At 38.4% G+C, this 20813-nt stretch overlaps 2 protein-coding genes across 3 annotated transcripts; one reads left to right on the forward strand and one right to left on the reverse strand.

Annotated features, from left to right (window-relative positions):
- Window positions 1-347: 347 nt before the first annotated feature.
- LOC119728503 (ADP-ribosylation factor-related protein 1-like) lies at window positions 348-9425 on the reverse strand. 2 transcript variants are annotated; one of them, XM_038200766.1, is made up of 8 exons: window positions 9330-9425; window positions 8594-8728; window positions 7144-7231; window positions 5885-5967; window positions 5660-5741; window positions 5065-5135; window positions 4845-4945; window positions 348-3104 (listed from the first exon to the last, which is right to left on the reverse strand). In XM_038200766.1, exons 2-8 carry the CDS (start codon window positions 8684-8686, stop codon window positions 3014-3016), a joined length of 609 nt encoding a protein of 202 aa, XP_038056694.1. In that variant the 5' UTR covers window positions 8687-8728; window positions 9330-9425; the 3' UTR covers window positions 348-3013. The 2 variants fall into 2 exon arrangements, with proteins under 2 accessions (XP_038056694.1, XP_038056695.1); XM_038200767.1 differs by having other exon boundaries at window positions 9364-9383.
- Window positions 9426-9944: 519 nt separating this feature from the next.
- Window positions 9945-15458, forward strand: LOC119728504 (prostamide/prostaglandin F synthase-like). Its single transcript, XM_038200768.1, has 5 exons — window positions 9945-10179; window positions 11429-11633; window positions 12352-12467; window positions 13086-13161; window positions 13690-15458. The coding sequence occupies exons 1-5, from the start codon at window positions 10114-10116 to the stop codon at window positions 13854-13856; spliced, it is 630 nt and encodes a 209-aa protein (XP_038056696.1). The 5' UTR covers window positions 9945-10113; the 3' UTR covers window positions 13857-15458.
- Window positions 15459-20813: the final 5355 nt, after the last annotated feature.

Below are 20813 nucleotides of genomic sequence, written 5' to 3' on the forward strand. Positions count from 1 at the left end.
GTTCTATTTCCCTAGGCATAGCTTTTATAATCATACAAGCTATTTGCCTGTCACTAGGGATTTAAAGGGGCAACAGCATTAAGTGCACTAATATCAATATTTATGCCAGAATATAAATTCACCTTTAATGTCATCTATATAATATCACGTGACATTCTATAAACACTTTCTATCCCATGCTCCATCTTTTTCACCTGTAGGGTGTTCACTACAGGACATTTGGATTTGACTTCTTGGTCAAATTTTTTTCAGCAAGTCATCAGAAGATTGGACATCAACACGAACTAGCGACTTATAAAACGAGATATGAACCCAAAAGCCGTATTAATAAAGAGTTACCCAGCAAATTAATTACTTTTAATCCTCAAAAAGATTTTATTCAATAAATACATCACAGTGAGGCTGTATTATTGACAATTCCAAGTTGCTTCGAAACATAATTTCGTTTACAACAAAATAAACGTTTTACTTCAACTTTTCAAAGAGAACTTGATTTTCGAGGGGAAAAAAGACTTTTAAAATACTTTTCCAGCATTTTTGCAGAGATACTGTCTATTTTTTCCCTTCTATAACTTTGTTGTAAAGAAATTCTTCAGATCAGAACCCAAAAGCACTGGCCCATTACGTTTGTGTTATTTAAATAAAAAGTTCTGTAACCTTTTGTGACTTTTAGGTTTAAAAGTCCCGTAAAATTCACTGAGGCTCAAACCATAGAATATGTTACAACGTTCCCAGTCAATTGAATATTTTGCATATTTCCCAGACATGTTGCACAACATTGCTGCAAATGGCCTTGACATAGCCTACGTAGTACTAAAAATAGACATTATTCATGAGTTGGCCATATCAAATTTGAAGCGAGGCACATAGTGACCGTTTTAGCCGATTTTCGGCTAACTTTGACAGATTTTTTGTTAAAAAGCAAGTTTGACAGAAAATTTGACAGAATGGATTTTTTTGGCAGATTTCTGGCAGAATTCTGCAAAAATGGTTATTTGAAAGAAAAAATAGCAAATTTGCAAAAAAAATGGTACATTGGTTCACAAGCTTCAATCTTTTGAAACAAACCCTTGCAAAATAGGACAGGTTGCCTGGTCTAGGTGCTGAGGTTCACTGGGAACCGGATTTCGTCAAGACGCAACCGCGTTTTTGCCTGAAATTTACGTAATTTCAGATTATCTATATTTGGCTTTTGAACATTAATTTGAATATTAATTAAGGCAATATTACACAACATCTGCATGTGATTTAAAGTGTTAATAGTGTATTTCGAGCAATTCTGGGGAATTTGGCAGATTGTTGATAAATCTGACAGATTTTTGAAGTGCATTTAGCAGAATTTAGCCATGACCTTACGGTCACCCTGGCGAGGCAAACTTGTCATTTTTGGAATGAAATAAAAGTAGAAATGAAAGCAATGAAATAAAGTTCATTACAAATTCATACCAGTCTGCTCTGATAAATAACTTAAAACTTGTGATTAAACATACCCTTATGTTTTAAGCCACATTTAAAAATAAATGAAAGTGAGGCTTTGAACGCCGTCCAATCATGAAATAGTCTGGCACCATCCCATTCCACAATTCACAATTTGTAATATAGATTAAGGGAACACATCGAAAATAGCTTTCACATGAATATGGTCTGTTATAGCAGCTATGGATATCACATTTTGCAACACCTATGCCAACTTTAAGATGAGCTACAAACCAAACAAAAAATATCACACCCCCAATGTTTGGATATTTTGTAGCAAACTGGCTAAAAGAATTTAGAAAGACCAGCGCTAAGCGACTGATTCGATTGGAGAGGTAACGAATAATTAATCTCAGAATAGGCCGATAAATTTAAATACAAAATATTAACATATAAAAATAATGCAATACAACCAAGTGCATTTATACATGTATAAATGCATATACATGTACATTGATGTTTATAAATGCAATGAACCACACAGTGATTCATATTAACAGACCAAACTCACACGAAATACACCAAAAGTATCTTGCGACTTAAAAGAAACATGGGGATTTATACATGTTTCAGTAGTAGTACGGTAACCGGGTACACCACTGAAGTAAACCACGGGTATCCGAATACCCGTATACACGTAAAAGAAACCCAACCCCCAAATTCAAATCAAGTTGTTCGAAGGGCTTTATAGCTTAACTGTGTAAACTTCAACTTTCGCAAGCGTCATCTGTTGCGCATCAAAATGCGCATAAACGTAAAATCTGTTTTAGTTTTCCACGTAGCCTGGTTTTCGTTTTGAAAGTTCCCCACAATTTCCCACATTTCTTTTCCATAATCTGAGAAGTTACTAAGTAATTTGTAAAGTTGGTTACGGGTACCCGATCCCATTATCTGGAACCGGTTCCTGACATCAGCGGTCGGGTACTCCGGTATCCGGCTCCAATGCCCACCCCTACGTACGAGTCTTATTCTTCCAACAGGGGTGATTAACATGATGTATTTAAATTTAACAAGCTTCTTGTATTCTTAGATCGATATTGAGCCATTTTTCAAAACTTGGCACTGTTTTCAGCTCTGGCTTCATGTCTGGCTCTAGAGTGATTTTAGAAGCCTCTCGGGCTTGAACAACTGAACATAAACATACTTAACATTTTGTCTTGATATAATTCTTATGATTTGACATTTATAAACATACTGTATGCATTTGACCCAACACTGAAACTGAGTCTCCTACATCCAGGAGCTGACATCACAAAACTTGAGCTTGAAGGCGAAGCTGAACTCAATCCAAAGTTTGAAAAAAGCCTCTGGTATTGGCTCTGTGCATAAACTAATGAGGGCGCTGTGTACGGTTATATCCACCAACCACCAGGCATGATGTCACATCATCATATTAGTTTTCATGAGAACCTCCAAACAGTGTATCAGTTTTTCACTAAATGTTTCTTGTGAAGTTTACATCAAGTTCTGAACACATGTAGGACCGTCAACAATAAGTCCATTACGAGTTGACCTGACCCTTGACCTTTTGACCTCATCAGCTGATCTCTTTCGCATGCGGTGGTCTCTGGTACGTATTCCGTTTGACGCATTCCACCAGCCAGTCGATTCCTTCATTTACTCCTTGTCTGACCACAAAAACAAAAACAAATCCTCAATCTGAGATGGGATCAGATTTAGTGCACAATTTATGTACCTGACATGTCAAGCACAAAATGCATTTGTGCAAAAAGTTGTAAACTATATTAACCCTAACAGAACTCAACCCATCAAACCCCAACAGCATGTTTTGTTGGAATCTGTCAGGATGGGTACAGTACCCCTAAACTGACAGTTTTTTACATTGGGTTGGCACACCTCCAGAATCAAAGTCAGAAATATGTGCGTGCAGTTTCCCATATGGTGTTGGAATTTGCCAGGATGCGTATGGTTCCTAGTAAATCATGCTGGGAAGTTAGGGTTAAAAAGGCCTTACAGCCTGAATTCCCCACAAATTTTATGTTTAGGATTGTTTACTTATCCTATTTCGAAGGTCTGGTTGAAAGGAAACTAACCGTTCCCGAGGAAAGACGGAAAAAAACATGGTTGTTTACATCGGACGTGGCGGACATTTTGTGGCATACGCAAATGTATTTGCAGCCGCTTCAATTCAATGTACGGTATTCGTTGTTTATGTGTCACATAATACACACAGCACCATTACATGAATGTTGTTTCTCGCACGTCCGCAGAATGCGATGCACTGTATGGCAGGATTCACAACTAGCACTCAACAGCTCGATTTTTGAGAGTCAAAATTATGACCCCCGAAATTCTTTCTCGCGTGGTTCTCGCAAGAACAACACAAACACGCCCAGTTTTAAAGGATGGTTGTGTGGACGTACATATCCTACTTCAAAATGCTCTTTCCAATTAATATTGTTTCATTTAAAACACGTTTTGTAGCCCAATTGGGCGTATTCCAGGACGTTATGTCCCTTTAAATTGATCATTCAACTCCAAATGATTGATGTTTACATACTGTTGTGTTAAAGGGAATATACATCATTTGCTTTTGCTGTAATTTTCAGAAATGGATGGAATTGGGGGGTTGGAAATATATAGCAAATATAGTTACACTGACTTTTTTGAGGTTTTGGGTTCAAAAATGCTATAAAAACCAAGAAAAACAATCATTTTCCTGTAGTCTGGTTCCCTGACTCCATATAGGAAGCAGTTTACATACATTGGGGAATTGTAAGGTCAGGGAACCAGTCTAGCTGGCTCATACCCGTTCATAGGTTTGTAATCGATTGCAAACAAGTGCGATGGTCAATTGGGGCCAGTATTTGAAAAAAAGGGCCAGTTGTTTCCAACGCTGATCGGCCGAATCAGCGTTGGAAATTGATACGAAAATACCACTTTTCTTGAAAATGACAGTATACCAGGTGCCATGATTTTACAGGATGCTTTACACTGTCATTCACTAACACTAACAGTCCAGCAAGGTATTTCAAAATGATGTGGTAGTTTTATTTTTTGATGTTTGCAAATGTTGTATTTTCCCTTTAATAAGATTTTCATCACTGAGGAGTCGGTTTCAACTCTAGGAACAAAAATATGCAAATTCCATATAATCTGTTTTGATTGTAACAAAGTTGTGTCCAAAATAGTCTGGTGCCTACAACATTGTGATTAACTTATTATGATTACCCCAAGGCTAGGGATACTAGACAGGGATAGCTACAATACATACCTTGATTTACAAGGTACGAGGTACATACTAGCTAAATGGTCTGATGCCTTTGCGAAGGAAAAATTTCTTAGTGATATGCATAATGGGATAGTGGATACCAGACCAATATGGCGGCAGTGCGACTACGCCTTACCCAGTAAGTGCCGATACAGGCTGAATGTGGCAATCTCGTCTTCCAATACTTGATGAACTTTTGTTGAATTCTGCTTTAATGTCCGACACATGTAGAACATCCTAGTACAGTAAAGAAGAGAGATTCTCATTATATTATAACTTCTGAGGTTATTCTGATTTGTTTGGTAAAAATTATAGTTCATCTTTCTTTTTTAAATTTAGTATTTGGGTGTACGTACCTGTAAGTCTTGTTTATTGGCAAGGACAAGCAACGGTACACCGTGTAGCGCTTCACTAGACAACATTTCATCTAGAAGAGAAATAGTCAAGTTCAATTAACGCTCAGTGCAAATCTTAGTCTATGGAATGTGAGCAAAATATGCAAGTTTTAAATATGCAAAACAAGACTGCGTCTTGACCTCGAGATTCTGACATTCAGCGGGCGCCTTCTATCGGGTCTTCCGTGGGATCCGTAACCCATTGTTGTATTACAAATTCACGGCAGCCAAATTGACCAAACAACAGCTTAGTCAACATTTTTGATCGAAACGACGTCACAATTTCTAAAGTTGACTCCGATTGGCTGCATGCTGGTCGCATAAAATGTGCATGCTTGGATAATATCAGACATTCGTCCGTGTGGCTCTACACACATGAACGTCCGATACTCAGACTCGTTTGGTGGGTCAACAAAATCGCACATGCCTTATGTTTCAAGGTCTGATTCACCATCTGAATTTTTTAAGGAAGGCAAATTTCCGATGATGAATGAATGTGATATTAACAAGATGAAACTGGATTGATAATTTTACTTGACATTTTCATGAAACTTACCAAATGCTCGTCTGGATTCTTCTAATCTCTCTTTGTCTGCTGAATCCACAACGTAAATAACGCCATGAGATTCGGCATAATACTGCAAGGAAATGGTTCAAAACAAATCAATATCAGTTATTGCCGCCTGATACTTGATTTTAGGTCAAGAAGCTCCAAAGAATTGACCTTGTGCTTATCACAAAAACAACTTGTCGTGATTTCAGCGTCAAAACCTTTCCGTACCTTATCCCATAGGGCCTGAAGTTCCTCCTGTCCGCCAAGATCCCAGAACATCAAACGGATCGGTCCAGTGTCTATCTTACCAACTGTAAGACAAACATAAGGCACTGTTAGCTTGAAAGTTCAACTGTGTTGGATGGTGAAAGTTAAGACAAGATTTGAGGTAAGGTATTGTTCTTTTAAAACTCGCCATGTTGAAAGGGTCACAGTAAAGCATCCGTAAAACATCTTAAGGCTTTTCACACTAGAGCCACTCAACCCTGGGTGAACCCAGTGCCGCCCCGGGTTGAGCTCTTGATTTTTCAATCCGCGTTCAACCCCGCATCGTTTCACACTTGTTTCTAGCAAATCGAGCTTATTTCGCTCGGTTACTACTGCTTTGAAACCTGGCAAGAGTTTCAACCCGGGTTGAAAATCTCAACCCTGATCTGGAACAGGGTTGAGTGCAACCAGGGGCAAAATCAATCTTAGGGTTGACACAGGATTGACGCAGGGTTGAAAATTGTCAAGTGTGAAACGCCGCATGTGTTCAGCCCTGCGTCAACCCCGCGTCAACCGTGACATTTGTCTAGTGTGAAAAAGCATTTAGGTATTGAATGCAACGTGAACGAGTAGTTCTAAATATTGCACTTCTACACTTTTATCAGCTACTTTAACCCTTACTCTCTGAGGGTAGTTTACTGCATGTCAGTTGGTTACGCCAATGCCCTCCAGCTGCAGTTTATTGGCAGATAGTTTGTCTTAACAGTGAAGGCTCCAATTGGCAGGAGTTGGAGGCCCTGGAGGGTGCCTGATACTGACCAGCTGGGGGCACTCACTTTGTTATCAGAGGACTCTCATTGTTCTCTGTGGCATGTATTGGAGTGCCTGTCCAGTTACCCTTGAAATGACATGGCAGATATTGGAGGGCCATGCAAAAAACATAGGAGATTTTCTTGAGGCACATATTGGCATGCGTTGGAGGGTCTAGTAGGGTAAGGGTTAATCCCTTACTAATATTCTCTCTCATCAAATTATATTGGACTTCAACTCAGGTTAAGAATTCTTACTTTGCCGTTGGACAGTTGCTGCACCACGAAGTGACATATCGTGTACACAAAGGCGATCTGTCATTTAGTAGTGCGGTAAAATCATATCCTTCACTTTTTGTACTAAATGTTCTTCGTGAATTGCTACATAAATCACACTGGAACCTTGTGCTCGCACAGAGGGCTAGCTACGACACTGAAATAAGAACTTTAGTTTTTAGTGGAATAACTTACTGTTAAGCCCAACTGTTGTCGTGATCTTATCCAACGGCATGCCTTTGTAATTCTTGTTGAACTGCATCTGAGTTGTTTGTAGGAATGTCTGATGAAAGGAAACAATGTTCACAAATCAGCATGAGACAATTTGAAATGAAAAAGATTGGTGAAATTTATTTTGCAGGGTCACTTTTCAAACTTTGGGGAGTGTGGCCTCATGGTTAGTGTTTGTGACTCATGATCAAAGGGTCAGGGGTTCGAATTCAGCTGCTGGCCATGTTGTGTCCTTGGGCAAGCCACTTCACCCTACTTGCCTCTCTCCATCCAGGAGTATAAATGGGTACCGGCATTAGCTGGGGAGTAACCTGCGATGGACTGGTATCCCATCCAGGGGGAATAGAAATATTCTCAGTCGTTTCATGCCAAGGAAACCAGAGATAAACGCCGGCCTGATGGGCCATATTGACTCGTGACTAGCTGGAGTTACCCAGCCCTGAGTTTTATCATTGGGTTGTCATCTAGGGCTGGAGCGCATTTTTCTCAAAACTTGTAGTATTTGCAAAAAAAAATTGGAAAATGTTCAATTTTGTCCCCGTTACACACTAATTGCAACTGCAACTCACCCCAAACTTGCCTGGAATAACCATTACACAGGTCCTTGAAGTAAAAAACGATCCACGATGAAGATTCAGCCCACAATTGCAGTGAAAACAGGAGGAATAACCGCTAACTTGACAACCTTGCTGGATTGGCCAGGACCGCTATTGGTTTGTGCACAAAAAAAATTGTGTACAATGAATGGCGGTCGATTAACAGGCGCAGAGAGCGATCGCTGTCAACTACTCGTTTTGGCCGGCTGCGCTGGCTGTTGGCGCATGACGTCACGCGGAAGCGTAACACCCGATGACTGTTTCATGCACTAGTATAAGGTTTACCACTCGCATCACAGCTTTGGTACTGGAACCGCAACCAATAGTGCATGAAACAGTCATCGGGTGTTACGCTTCCGCGTGACGTCATGCGCCAACTGCCAGCGCAGCCGGCAAAACGAGTAGTTGACAGCGATCGCTCTCTGCGCCTGTTAATCGACCGCCATTCATTGTACACAATTTTTTTTGTGCACAAACCAATAGCGGTCCTAGCCAATCCAGCAAGGTTGTCAAGTTAGCGGTTATTCCTCCTGTTTTCACTGCAATTGTAGGCTGAATCTTCATCGTGGATCGTTTTTTACTTCAAGGACCTGTGTAATGGTTATTCCAGGCAAGTTTGGGGTGAGTTGCAGTTGCAATTAGTGTGTAACGGGGACAAAATTGAACATTTTCCAATTTTTTTTTGCAAATACTACAAGTTTTGAGAAAAATGCGCTCCAGCCCTAGATGACAACCCAATGATAAAACTCAGGGCTGGGTAACTCCAGCTAACTCGTGACAGACTTTAGTTTTTTACTACATTACTTTTTCAGACTTACAGTTTTTCCAGCATTGTCCAGGCCAAGAATCAAGACAAAGTATTCATCTCGTCGGAACATATACTGCCATAATCCATACAGTAAACTGAACATTGTGGAGCTTGACTTAAATCCTGAACACACTGGTCACTGCCTCTGCAATTCCAACCAAAAGATGATTAACATTTATAACATTTATAACAATTTAAAAAAGGTCTGATTTGTTGAAGAATTGATATTAACTGTAATACTAACTAGAGCTAGATTTTACTGTCCCAAAATACTACCTACAGCCAGATCATAATGTCTATGATTCCCATCTTGTGAATACGAATTCACAACGACAATGTTGGAGTGGAACAAAGTAATGTTTGTCAGGGTAAAAATGTAAGTGCTGCATAAAAAACAGTCACTCACTGCGCATGTTCATTGCATATCCGGCAAAATATCGTTTACTAAAGAAAGCCAGATCCGGTCGAACACAAATATTGAACGATCATGAAGCTAGTACATGTAGTATCGGTCGATTGCGCTGCAAAGTCAAACACCTATTCTTTCAAATAAACGTTTACATATCCGCTGCCTTTTTTTATCACGAATTAGATAAAACATACACTGTGGCAAAATCACTTTGTCAATCACTACGATTTTCTAAAGTTCCTTCTTTCAGAATACACTGATTTCACTTAAAATACCCCAGAAGTAATCTCAACTTTGAATCTGACATGCAATTCTTACAAACCTTTAAAATACTTACATTAAACCAGTTAAAAAAGGAAAAGAGAACTCACAAGTTACAGAAAGTACACGTCTGCACGTAGTGTCATCAAAACAAACCCGCGCAAATGATAGTGCGCCCTCTTGGGTCAGTGTCAGTATTCCAGATCAGGGGTGGTAACTGTTTTTGAGAGGGGGGGGGGTTACAACTACTGAACAAATTACCCAATATAACGGTACTTAATTGAGTTGACAAAGCCTCTAGAGTCACACAGTTATCTTGATTTACAACTTTTAGTACATTTTGTACAGATTTTTACAACAAACTGTTTAGCATCCCCAATATTTTTATTCCAAACAGCGGACCACGACTAGACTTTATTCCAATCGGTGGTTATCCGAAGGACAGTGAGTTCAAAATTATTAGTTGCCTTGTCGTCATCAAATTTGCAAAGTACAGTTGCAACAAAAATTGCAGTTACATGTATATAATGACACAACAAAAAGCCATTCGATACCTCAGGGGAAAAAGAGGAAATTGCGAAACTAAATAACTGATTTCCCCTGAAGATTAAAAGGTTATTGTGCCGACAGGAAATGAGTTCACGAAAATAGCCTGGCACTGAGGATGCCATGATCTCAATCGTACAATAGCCGCGAGGAAGTCTGGATTTCTGACCGTATTACATAACGAAGATTTTGTACACAAAGATCTTGTGATTTCTCGGGGATGAGATAAGCAAAAAACTTACCAGAACTGCGGACAAATTTGCGGATTTCGGAACCTACTTCAGGACAGCTCTAGGGCTGTTAAGCTGAGCGCGATGGACAGCGCCGGAATGCTCACCAAAATAGCTGGCAATCTCGTCAAGAGTGCTTCCAGTGGCGAGGTGAGATGAAATCGCATTTTTTTTGGGGGGGGGGGGGATATTGGGCCCAGTTTCCGGACATATTTAAATTTATTGTTCAAATTATTTTATTTAAAAAAATGTATACATGTATTTTCGAGATGATTAATTTGATTATACCACCAAGTAGAAAAAGAATGCAGTATTTGGGTGCCACTCTTCATAACACTTATTACATGTATTATCTGCCAATACATATGCGGGGAAAAACCGTTTTTGACTTAGAAAAATTCCCAGATTTGTTGAAAAAAAATTGCTGTAGGCCTAATTAAATTATAATAAAACTACTTTTTAATTTTATATTATATTGCAACCTGACGCCACTTCAGCGATTGTGTACAAACTTCAAGGAGAGTCAAAAACATTTTCCAAGTATTTCCTAACAAAATTGGAAATGTTTCTCAGTCCCTAGCCCGAATTTCCCCTAGCCCCAATGTGGCCAATTTACTGGACTACCTCTGTAAATAAAGGCCACACTTGGAACCTGTACCAAAAATGAAGAAACTTTGTCAAATTTTGATTTTCACATTTAGACTTTTTTTTATTTGTAGTTTATTTATGCTTTGGAAGCATACTCACCCTCTTTTTATAGCGATAGAAAAGAAGGGGAAAATTCGGCTACCCGATCACCACTTACCTGCCGCCAAACATCCAAATTTTCACCTCACCTTGTGATTTCAACCAAGAGGAATCCAGGAAACAGTGGACATGCAAAAAAAAATTAGTAAAAATGTGTTTTTAGAGCACATTTTGCATGCACATGTAGTGCAGATCTGAGTTGAAGCAGCCGGTCAAAACTGATTGAAGTGTCTGGAACAGCGGTACGTTATACGCATGACATCGATAACTATGACGTCGCATGAGCCGGCCAATGATAGTGCAATACGTCATTATGAATATTTATTTTCTCATGAATATTTAGTTTATTTCAATAGATACTTCAAATACGTCCAAAGATTGATTATTGCAACAGCGATCGTACGCGGCCTAGCGGTTAAGAGTCTCGTGTATCAAGCAAGCGTCAGAGGTTCGAATCCCGATGAAGTAACTGACTGATTAATAAATAGAAATTAAGGAAAGGAGAGGGTGAGAGTAGAGGAGGGAAAGTGGAGGAATAACCATAAATTGAAAAAAGTGGTGATCGGGTAGCCGAATTTTTCCAAAAGAAGTCCCGCATTTTTCAGATGTCTGTTTTCAAACAATTATTCTGTTCTATTTTTTTTCATCTTAGATGGTAGCCGTTGGCTCCTTTTGGAAGACACAGACCTGCGTCATCCATTTCATGCGTCGTTTTGGATGACCTTTGTGCAGGCTGGGCGCCAGAGAGTTAAGCACTCTTAAGCCCCAGCTGGATGCACATAATATTCGTCTTATTGGTATTGGACTCGAAGAGTTTGGTCTGCAAGAATTTGTCGAAGGGAAGTTTTGGGACGGGGGTAAGTCGCAGCATAGAGCTAGGGGTTTTTGGTCAACTCGGTCCGAGTCAACAGTCCAGATCAGCTCAGTCCCACATCAACTCGGTCCCAAGTCAATTCAGTCCCAAGTCAACTCCGTCCCAGGTCAACTGTGAAAATTAAAGGGAAAAAATGCTCTAGCAATGCACTTGGGCAAAAATCAACTTGCACCGCATTAGGGTCACATTAGGGGGCCATGCCACATCAGGCCAAAAAAAAAAGTCTCCGGTTTCTGGAATGAGCGCGCGTCGCCGTAGCCATGCGCGTCGGCAAAATGAAAAAGTTTTTTTTTCAATAAAAGATGATGTCTCAAAACCGCCAAACTCACTGGTTTGAATGGAATCCTGCTGCTGCACAATTTTAACGTGTTTTTAGATGGGATTATGATCGAGAATAAGCTTTATGTGGCCTCTCTGGACTCCCATATATTTGCACTAAGTTTAGTCGGGCACCATTTGCAGTCATCAGCCGACATTTGAAGCAAAAAAAACAGGTAAAAAAAAAAAAAAGCCGCGTCGCCGCACCACTTTTTGGGCAAGCTCCATACCAGAAACCGGAGACTTTTTTTTTTTGGCCTTAGGGTACATTTATTTTTACTAAGCTTTATGCTCAGAAATTAATTAAGTTGTACAAGCTGTTAATTTTGCTTTGTTACTGTAAATTTTGATATGCTGTTATTTACTATTTACTTCTTTTTCAGAATTGTACGTTGATCTTAAGAAGCAAACTTATGCTGCTATCGGTTATAAACGTTTTTCATATTGGAACATCTTGGCTGCCGTCTTCAGCAAGAAAGCAAGAGAAGCCTTGAACAAGGTAAACACTCGGAGAAAGACGTTTGCCGTGATTCTGATAAATGCTTCTTGGTTCTCTGCTCTTTATAATTTCTTGGCAAAGCAGAGTAAATTAACGGAATTTTCATTATGAATCATAATCTGTAGAGTCTGTACTAAACTTTATTATCTTCACAAACGGGATTTACTATAAAACAGTAGAAATGTCGTGAATTCAGCTGACCTTCGTTAGGAAAAAATGACTTTTATTCAAGAACTGCCCCAATTTCCTAACTTTAGTTATGCCACATTTTGTTTGCAATTGATTACACACCTATGAACTGGTACAAGCCAGCTAGACTGGTTCCCTGACCTTACAATTCCCCAACGTCTATAAATTGCTCCATTTTGTCTGAAGTACGTTCAGGGAACCTGACTACAATGTTCAGCGTTCTTTTCTTGGTTTTCCCAGCATCTATGAACTCAAAACTTTAAACATTGTAACAATATTAGCTCTGAAATACTTAACCCAAATCGATCCATTTCTGAAAATTACAGCAAAAGCAAATGTATATTATAACCTTTCAGAAGACAGAAAAACCCACATCTGTCGCTCTACTTCTGTTTTATTGTTTGTATTTTGTTTGTTCATTTTCTTCAGTCTAAAGCTCAAGGTATCACAGGCAACATGAAGGGAGATGGTTTAGGAACGGGCGGAGTACTCATCGTCAGTGAAGGTATTGTCAAATGTTTACATTCATGAGTTACATTTCAAAATCAACCAGGCACTTTTGGACGATTTTGGAGGATTGAGGCTGTATGCCTTTGAAGTTGATTTTTGGAGGATGCATTGTGCCGAGGCCTTAAGCTGTGCCTTGCTTTGTTTAAGTTCAGCTGTGCATGGAGGTAGACCAACACCATACTAGATATATCATCCACAGTCATTCTCACTGCCTCTACGTCTTAAAAATGAGTCAGAGAATTTGAAGGATTAACCCTAACAGAACTCAACCCATCGAACCCCAATGGCATGTTTTGTTGGAATCTGTCAGGATGGGTGCATTTTTTTGGAGGATTTTGCAGGACTGAGGATGCTTCTGAGCCAGTACAATCTAAAATTATTTTTAAAAAATACGATCAAATGTTCTGATCCAGCGCGATTACGCAGGCCTAGTATTGTTCCTTCAGTCAATATTCGTATGCAAATTCCATTGTTGTAATATGCAAATTCCATTGTACTTCTTTGTTTCCATTTTGTTATCCAGGTGGTAAACAGGTGCTTCTAGACTTCAAGCAATCCTCCCCAGGTGATCACGTCCAGCTGGTCGACGTCCTCAAGGCTCTCGGCATCGACGAACCCGTCCCAAGTCTGGAGTCTCCGAAAAAAGCAGAGGAGAACAAGAGTGATGCAGCGGAAGGAGGCAAACTATAAGATGATGTCATTGATCCATTAAGCCCTGCCCCTTGATTGTTTTGGACCAATCACAGCTGTGTATGACGATGTGGGCGTAGACTAATGGATCTGTCTATAGAGCCTGAAAGTGTAACATCACGCGACAAACTTCTGGAACCCTCACTCGGCCCACCCATGGGCATACACTCGGTTTCCCTTTCTCTAGCTATAATTTTTGGCAGCATGATTTCTTATTGTAACCACCCCAAGAAACATTCATGTTGGAATATAATCTCGGAATTCTTAGGAAAAAAATGATGAGAAATCACTTCGAGATTGAGAAAAAAGGAATTTTGTTTACGACCTTTCACATCTGGCATTTTTGTTGCTAGGTCTCCTTGTTCGTTCACGTTTGTTGTTACATTGCGTATTCGTGTGAGTACGAAAATGTATTGTATAACGACGCGAAGATTTACCTACCTTCAGCCGATGGGTTCTAGATTTAGTCAGGTTGGCTTGAATGCAGACCTTATCAGCGTTCACTTAAGATTTTATTCGTCAATGATCGAGGTCCCATAAGTTTATTTAAAATAAATTGTAAACCCTAAAAGACGTATTGGTCTTACATTTAACTTTCCATTTTCACTTAATGACCGCCACAAAATTATTTCATAATTTTCATCTATGCACGAGTACACCAAGTTTAGCCCGCTTGCATTTTTAGATTTTGGAAAGTGAGAGGTCAATTTTTGGATTAATACTTCTCTTTCACGTCTGTGATTTACCAATTTCCACAAATTGAAATGCTGGAACAATTTTACTATGTCCTTTTTGAGGGGTGATTTTCTTAAAAAATCAATGAACCAAAAAGAATTGCAAATTCTGGAACATTTGCAAATTAATTTTCCTGTTCAAGGGTTCCGGAAGCGCGTCATCAGGGTGAACTTTCAGGCTTTATTGACATTTGAGGTTTGAAGTCAACAGCGTTGTAATCATTCCACCAAAAGTAAAATTCAAGTAATTATTTAAATGTGCAAATATTTATTTGTTCTTAGTTTGAATCGTTTGACTGAAGTGTGGTTCCATAAATTCCTTTGCAAGCAGATAAATAAAACCTGATTTTTTAGTGAAAATTTCTTTTTGAAATCATAGGTTAGAAAATGTTGCCTTGATATTATGAATTCCTTAAAAATATTTTCTAAAACTTTTTCTTTTAAATTTTCGAGAAGAACACTTGCGTCTGGAATTCAGATGTTATTTTTAAATCCAACATTTCTGTCCAATAAACTATTTGTTTACCTAACCACCGCAAAAATATTACCAAAGGTAGATTTTCAAAAGCACTTAGTTGATTGCAGCTGATTTTCTTTGATTGCAGCTGATTTTGCAATATTTTTGTGATTTTTTTTGTAGAGTATTCCAAGCTGATGAATGGGCCTGAATTCTGCGGCAAATTGTCCTATGACGTCGCAAGGCAAAACTCGTCTTTAAGAGTGTCTTGCGACTGAACCTCTTTGCATTTTTGCCGTCTAATTCAGAATTTTCATCAGCTTAGGAATTCCAATAGATATCTTTGTGGACGGATTAACCGTCATCGTGTGTTCATCAAATTGATTAAACTGATCAAATGTGTGTAAAGTTTTCTTGACTATTGTGAATTTATAATGTGTGGTATTTGCCGATGAATTCAAACTCAAATTCTCTATAAACTCACAGGGAAAATTGTTGAAATAATTTCATACTGAAACAAAAGCAGAAAAACATCCAGTTGAAGTTGATTTTGAGAACACTTTTTGAATGTGCGATGAAAAACATGAATGCACATTCAACTGCACTGTTCATACTCATACTCGAGAACATTTTTGTGACCAGTGTACTCATTCTCGAAATCGCAAGAGGTGAAATACCATTACTTGTACTCACCTAGGGGGAGTCAGGTTGGCGTAGCGGTACTTTCATCGCCTTCCACCGCTGTGACCCGGGTTCGAATCCCGTCTGGGCCAATATGTGGATTGGGTTTTCAGTCCCTACCTGATTCCGTGGGTTTTCCTCGGAATATTCTTCTGGGGTTTTCCTCCCACCTCTAAAACTGTCATTTCTTCTCATTGTCTCCTCTCTACAGGTTTCGTCAGGCTTGCGAGCTACAGTGCCTGGGGCGCTTTTGAGGAATCCTTTGTTCATTACCAGAAATGAAATAATAATAATAATAATGGCAAAGTACTTGTACTCGTTTTCATACTCGTGGCAAGTACTTTTACTCGTGAAAATTTAGTCAACAACATGTGCTGGTATGATGCGATTGCCTTGGTCAGATCAACATTCATCACAAACTACATGTATAAGTCTCAACACAGTCTCGAAATCTTGTGGAGACATTTCTTTGTTCTCGTGTAGTAAAGTTTTCGAGTTTGTGAAAGTGAAGTTTCAAAATGCTCTTATTTTAACCAGAATTAATTTCCTTGGCTGAAATTCGGACTTAATATCCCTTTTCTAAAACTCTTCCATTTGCGACAGATCAACCCACCTTGGAAATTCCTAGCTTTTGAGTAAAATCCATATATCTATTTCGTGAAAACCTTGTGGAGACGTATTCAACTATAGAAATTGCCCTGTGGAGACGTATACAATCTTTTGTTCCCAATTGTGTGCTTGTCTCCAGAGGGCACGGTGTATCAGATCTATGATGTAGGGTCATAAACAACATTTGTGTATTGGTGCCGTGTGTATTATGCGTTACACACGCAACGTGTACCATACATTGAATGGACACGGCTGGAAATACGTATGCATGTGTTGCAAAATGTCCGGTGTTAGAAGCAGTAAGCAAATATGAGTTTCGTCTTTTCTTGGGAATGGTAAGACATAAGGTTGGTTTCCTTCCAACCAGACCTTCGAAAAAGGATAAGTAGACAATCCAAAAACATAACATTTTCTGGGATTTCAGGCCGTAGTGCCCCTCTATTTTGAATATCCACGCAAATAGTGCACTGCAGAAGTAGTCCAATCGGACTAGATAGAAAGCATCATGACAAGACATAGAAACCGGTAAAATTTCAGAATACCAATGTCACTTCCTGTTCTCATATACACGTGTGGTATGAAGTCTGGTTTCTCTAGACTATTGACGTGTGCCTTGCTAGCTGATGGAGCAACAAGGCAAAGTCAACCTGCGTTAACTTAAAAAATTATAAGTCAGGGAGCTAGACCTGATTCAAAGGTTCAATACTAGTTCTCGGTTCTTTCTCCAAAAGTACATTTATTTATATTCAGTGCACATTACAACTCAATCACCACCTTTTCTCACCTTTACAATAAATATATCGCAGTTAGTTCGTTGTATAAAAGTATTCTATACAAATAAAATTTCATATTAAACTTCCTAACTGTTTCAACTAAACCACAATTATATGCTTCCAAACCCTGCTTTTCTACTGACATATATTGATTTATTCGGTTGAGTACCGGGACGAATTAGAATAAATCTGCTTTATCATTGATATGTAAATGAGACACGGTAGAGTGGTTAAGGGCGCGTAATTTGAATAGGGAGTGGCACAGGAATGTGTGCGTGGTTGGATTGAAGGTAGATCACTTCACGCTTGCGAGCAGCAACGACAACACACAATTTTTAACACAGTTGTTAAGTCTGGTTGTAATTTCATAGTTGTTCAATGTCTCAAACAGTATTTATAAGAGACGAACATTGCTACCCTTGCCTGAAGGAGTTGTCTTGCATAGTTCAGGTGTACGTTTCCATTTTTCCAAATATGGTTTTGGTTTTTCGTATCTGGCAGTCAACACAGCAATGTTAGATGGGGTACAATTCCAGAAACAGCCATAATGTAATAGATGAGTGGTATCTTGCGATTATTCAATTAAGTTTAGCTAAAGGCTCTGAAGCCTAAAGGAAAGTTCTGTGAAACTTAAAGGTTCAAATGAAATCCACAAGTGGCAATCAAGGTATGGTCGGAGTAGTTTCTGACGGAGGTATAAAACGAGATTTACAGGTTGGCAGTAAGATTCATAAAGATCAGATCTACTAGATGAGATGCTAGAATTGTTCTAGCGATCTAATGCGTTCAGAACGCAAACAAGTCTGAATAGACATGCACCATAGTATGCGTGATTTATCCTCAGCGGAAGATATCTGGTATTGTACAAAACCAAAAGAGATAATTCTGAAAAGCTTGCCTTAATATAATATCAAATGTGGAACGATTATTCAGAAATAACCATGACAATTGTAAAGAGGAGGGAAGTCTCAAGGTTAATTCTAGTATTGATTACGCAAATATGATAAATGAAAGGCTCTTACGCCTAAATGATAGACCCTAGTTCTGTAAATATTGTCTTCATCAAGACGTCTTTAAGGTTCAAATTATTGAATGACCGTTATTAAAACACTGTCGTACCTGGTAGTCATCACAGCGATGAGACTAAACATAATATCAAATGGGGTACGAATAATTAGAATTAATCATAACAATTGCAAAAAGAGTGTTGTCTCAGGTATAATTCTGTATAATTAATTGATCACTTAAATGTGTCTATAATGAAAGGCTCTTACGCCTAGATAATAGATGATAGTTCTGTAAATACTATCAAGTCTTTAAAGGTTCGAATTATTGAAAGATGTAATTAAAACATTGGGTCGTCGTACCCGGTTGCTGCTGCAAGCACAAATACCAAAATCAGGATGATTTGATTGTTTATTGTGTAGAATGGTGTTGAAATGACATTTCTGGTTTTCAGCAGTGTAACCTTCTTTGAAAGCATTTCTTTTTGGAATTTGAATGTGATAAGGCCCGTTCGTACTTCATGCTAATGTCAGTACAAAGCGCATTTGTTAAGGCAACAGAACGTCACAAACAGAATTCACTTCGGAAGTAGTGTCATAAAAGTAGTGAGAAGGTACCATGTTATTACTGTGCATATTAAAATCATTAATATTAAGTAAAAAGTATATTTTTACAATTTTGAAGACATTTTTGGTCTGACCCTAACCTTCCCAAATGCTCCAAAATCCTCTTTGCAAAATGGAGGATTTTGCAGGATTGAGGCTATATGGCAAAATTGTGTGGCTGAGTTTGGAGGATGCACTGTGTCAAGGTCTTGGGCTGGACCTTGTGTTGTTTATGCTCAGCCATGCACAAATTATTTTACTTGAAATCCTCCACACTGCTCCAGGATATCACTGCCTCAACATATTGACAGTGATTGCTGGAGTTTTTTGCAGGATCGAGGCAGTGGTCACCCCTCCAAGGACCACGCAAGAAATAACGGATGATTTTGGAGGATTAAGGCTGTATGCAATTTTTATATGGAGGCAATTGGAGGATTTTGCAGGATTGAGGTTGCATCCTAGCAAAAATGCCAAGGGAGTTGATTGAAACATAAATAATAATCCTCTCAAATGAGTACATGTACTTTGAAAATTCTGATAAGAAATAACCAATTATTTTTCAGGATGATTGATCCTTAACAACGCGACCCACCACCGGAAGCAGCGAATATAGTTCTTGTTTTTTTAATTCACTAACAATAAAAGCACATTATATCTACCCATGTGTATCAAAGAGTTACAAAAGACAATCTACTAGACATTTTTTGTTTAACTGAAACATAAGTAATCATACTCTCAGATTAGTACTTTCAAAACTGATAATAAATAACCAATTATTTTTCAGGATGATTAACTCTCTAAACAACTCCAGAAACAACCACCGGAAGCACAGGAAAAAGACAAAATTATGATAAATACATCGGTTGTGTTCACAAAATAAATACATTTAGGGTATTTAGTTGGTTTACACGATTCGTCCTTCAGTGAATACTTTTACCCTTTGTTCATGCATTCTTGCTGATCAAAACCCATTGAGTAGCACACAAAGAAGTCTGGGTCTTGTGCAATGAAGCACAGCATTGCACTAAACACTAGCCAACTACCAGCACTATTATCAAAACGTTTTTCTACTTGAAAACAATAAATCAGTGTCATCAGAAAAACACCACATACCAATTGGCAGAAACGAGTTGAACTTTTGCAAAACAGAAATAAGGTCATTTGAACTTGATGAAACTCAACATACGTGTGTGTGTTGTGTTACGTTTCTTCATCTTAATTTTCGTCATTAATATGAAATTTAGTTATATCACTGCACTTCGCATTCCTGCGAAAATACAAAATAACAAATATTAAAGAGAAATCATCATAGAAACCTGTTTTACCCATAATTTTAAAGAATATCATTTTCCAAGTAGAACCTTTAAAAAGTTCAAATGTGAAAGACAGCAAAAGAAGTGATAAGCACTATTATAAAAACAACTCAATAAAAAAAGATACAATGTCGGAAAAATATGAATCAATATAGATAAACTACAAGAGATTGTTAAAGTCTAAAATTGCACCAAAAAACCCTTGTTACTAACAATAAACTACAGGAAAATATTAACGCCTAAAATTGCACCAAATCTAGCATAGATGTGTTAAAAGAGAACGCAGTCACAAACTATAGAGACCTACTAACGAGCACCAAACTATGCGTAGCAATGTTTTTGCACAAACTAATGTTATCTAGAAATAGATAAAAAAAAAATATGAGGCGTTCTGGCAAAACGAGGGTTTGCGGGTATTAGGAAAGAGAATAAAACTCTCCTTGCAATACTGTTTGTTGCACTTCAATCGGGCATTATGTTGACAAGTTATGACTGTTTAAAGTTTTTATTTATCGACATGTCAAAAAAGGGGGAAAAATGGAAAAAGGGCCTTTAAAATTTCGAGTTTTGTATTTGTGAAAGCAAAAGATGCCAATTGTTTTTTCTTTAAACACTTTTAGTCCATGATTTTTATATTAAATATGTGTAGTAGACATATCAAAAACAAATATCAATAAATCTGAAAATCGAACAAAACTCATTTTTCTCCACTACGGCCCGAGACCAGTTCATTCTGCCAGAACGCCTCACAGCTAAAACTTTGTACTCTTCAAAACTAAC

This window comes from Patiria miniata, unplaced genomic scaffold (genome assembly GCF_015706575.1).
Source record: "Patiria miniata isolate m_02_andy unplaced genomic scaffold, ASM1570657v1 HiC_scaffold_20, whole genome shotgun sequence".
NCBI lineage: Eukaryota > Metazoa > Echinodermata > Asteroidea > Valvatida > Asterinidae > Patiria > Patiria miniata.

Coding starts and splice junctions, on each gene's coding strand:
- LOC119728503 (XM_038200766.1), bottom strand. CDS start 8,686: ATGTTCAGTTTACTGTATGGATTATGGCAGTATATGTTCCGACGAGAT. Junction 5,742..5,884: donor TTCAGGCCCTATGGGATAAG/GTACGGAAAGGT, acceptor ATTTCCTTGCAG/TATTATGCCGAATCTCATGG. Junction 5,136..5,659: donor AGAATCCAGACGAGCATTTG/GTAAGTTTCATG, acceptor TTTCTCTTCTAG/ATGAAATGTTGTCTAGTGAA.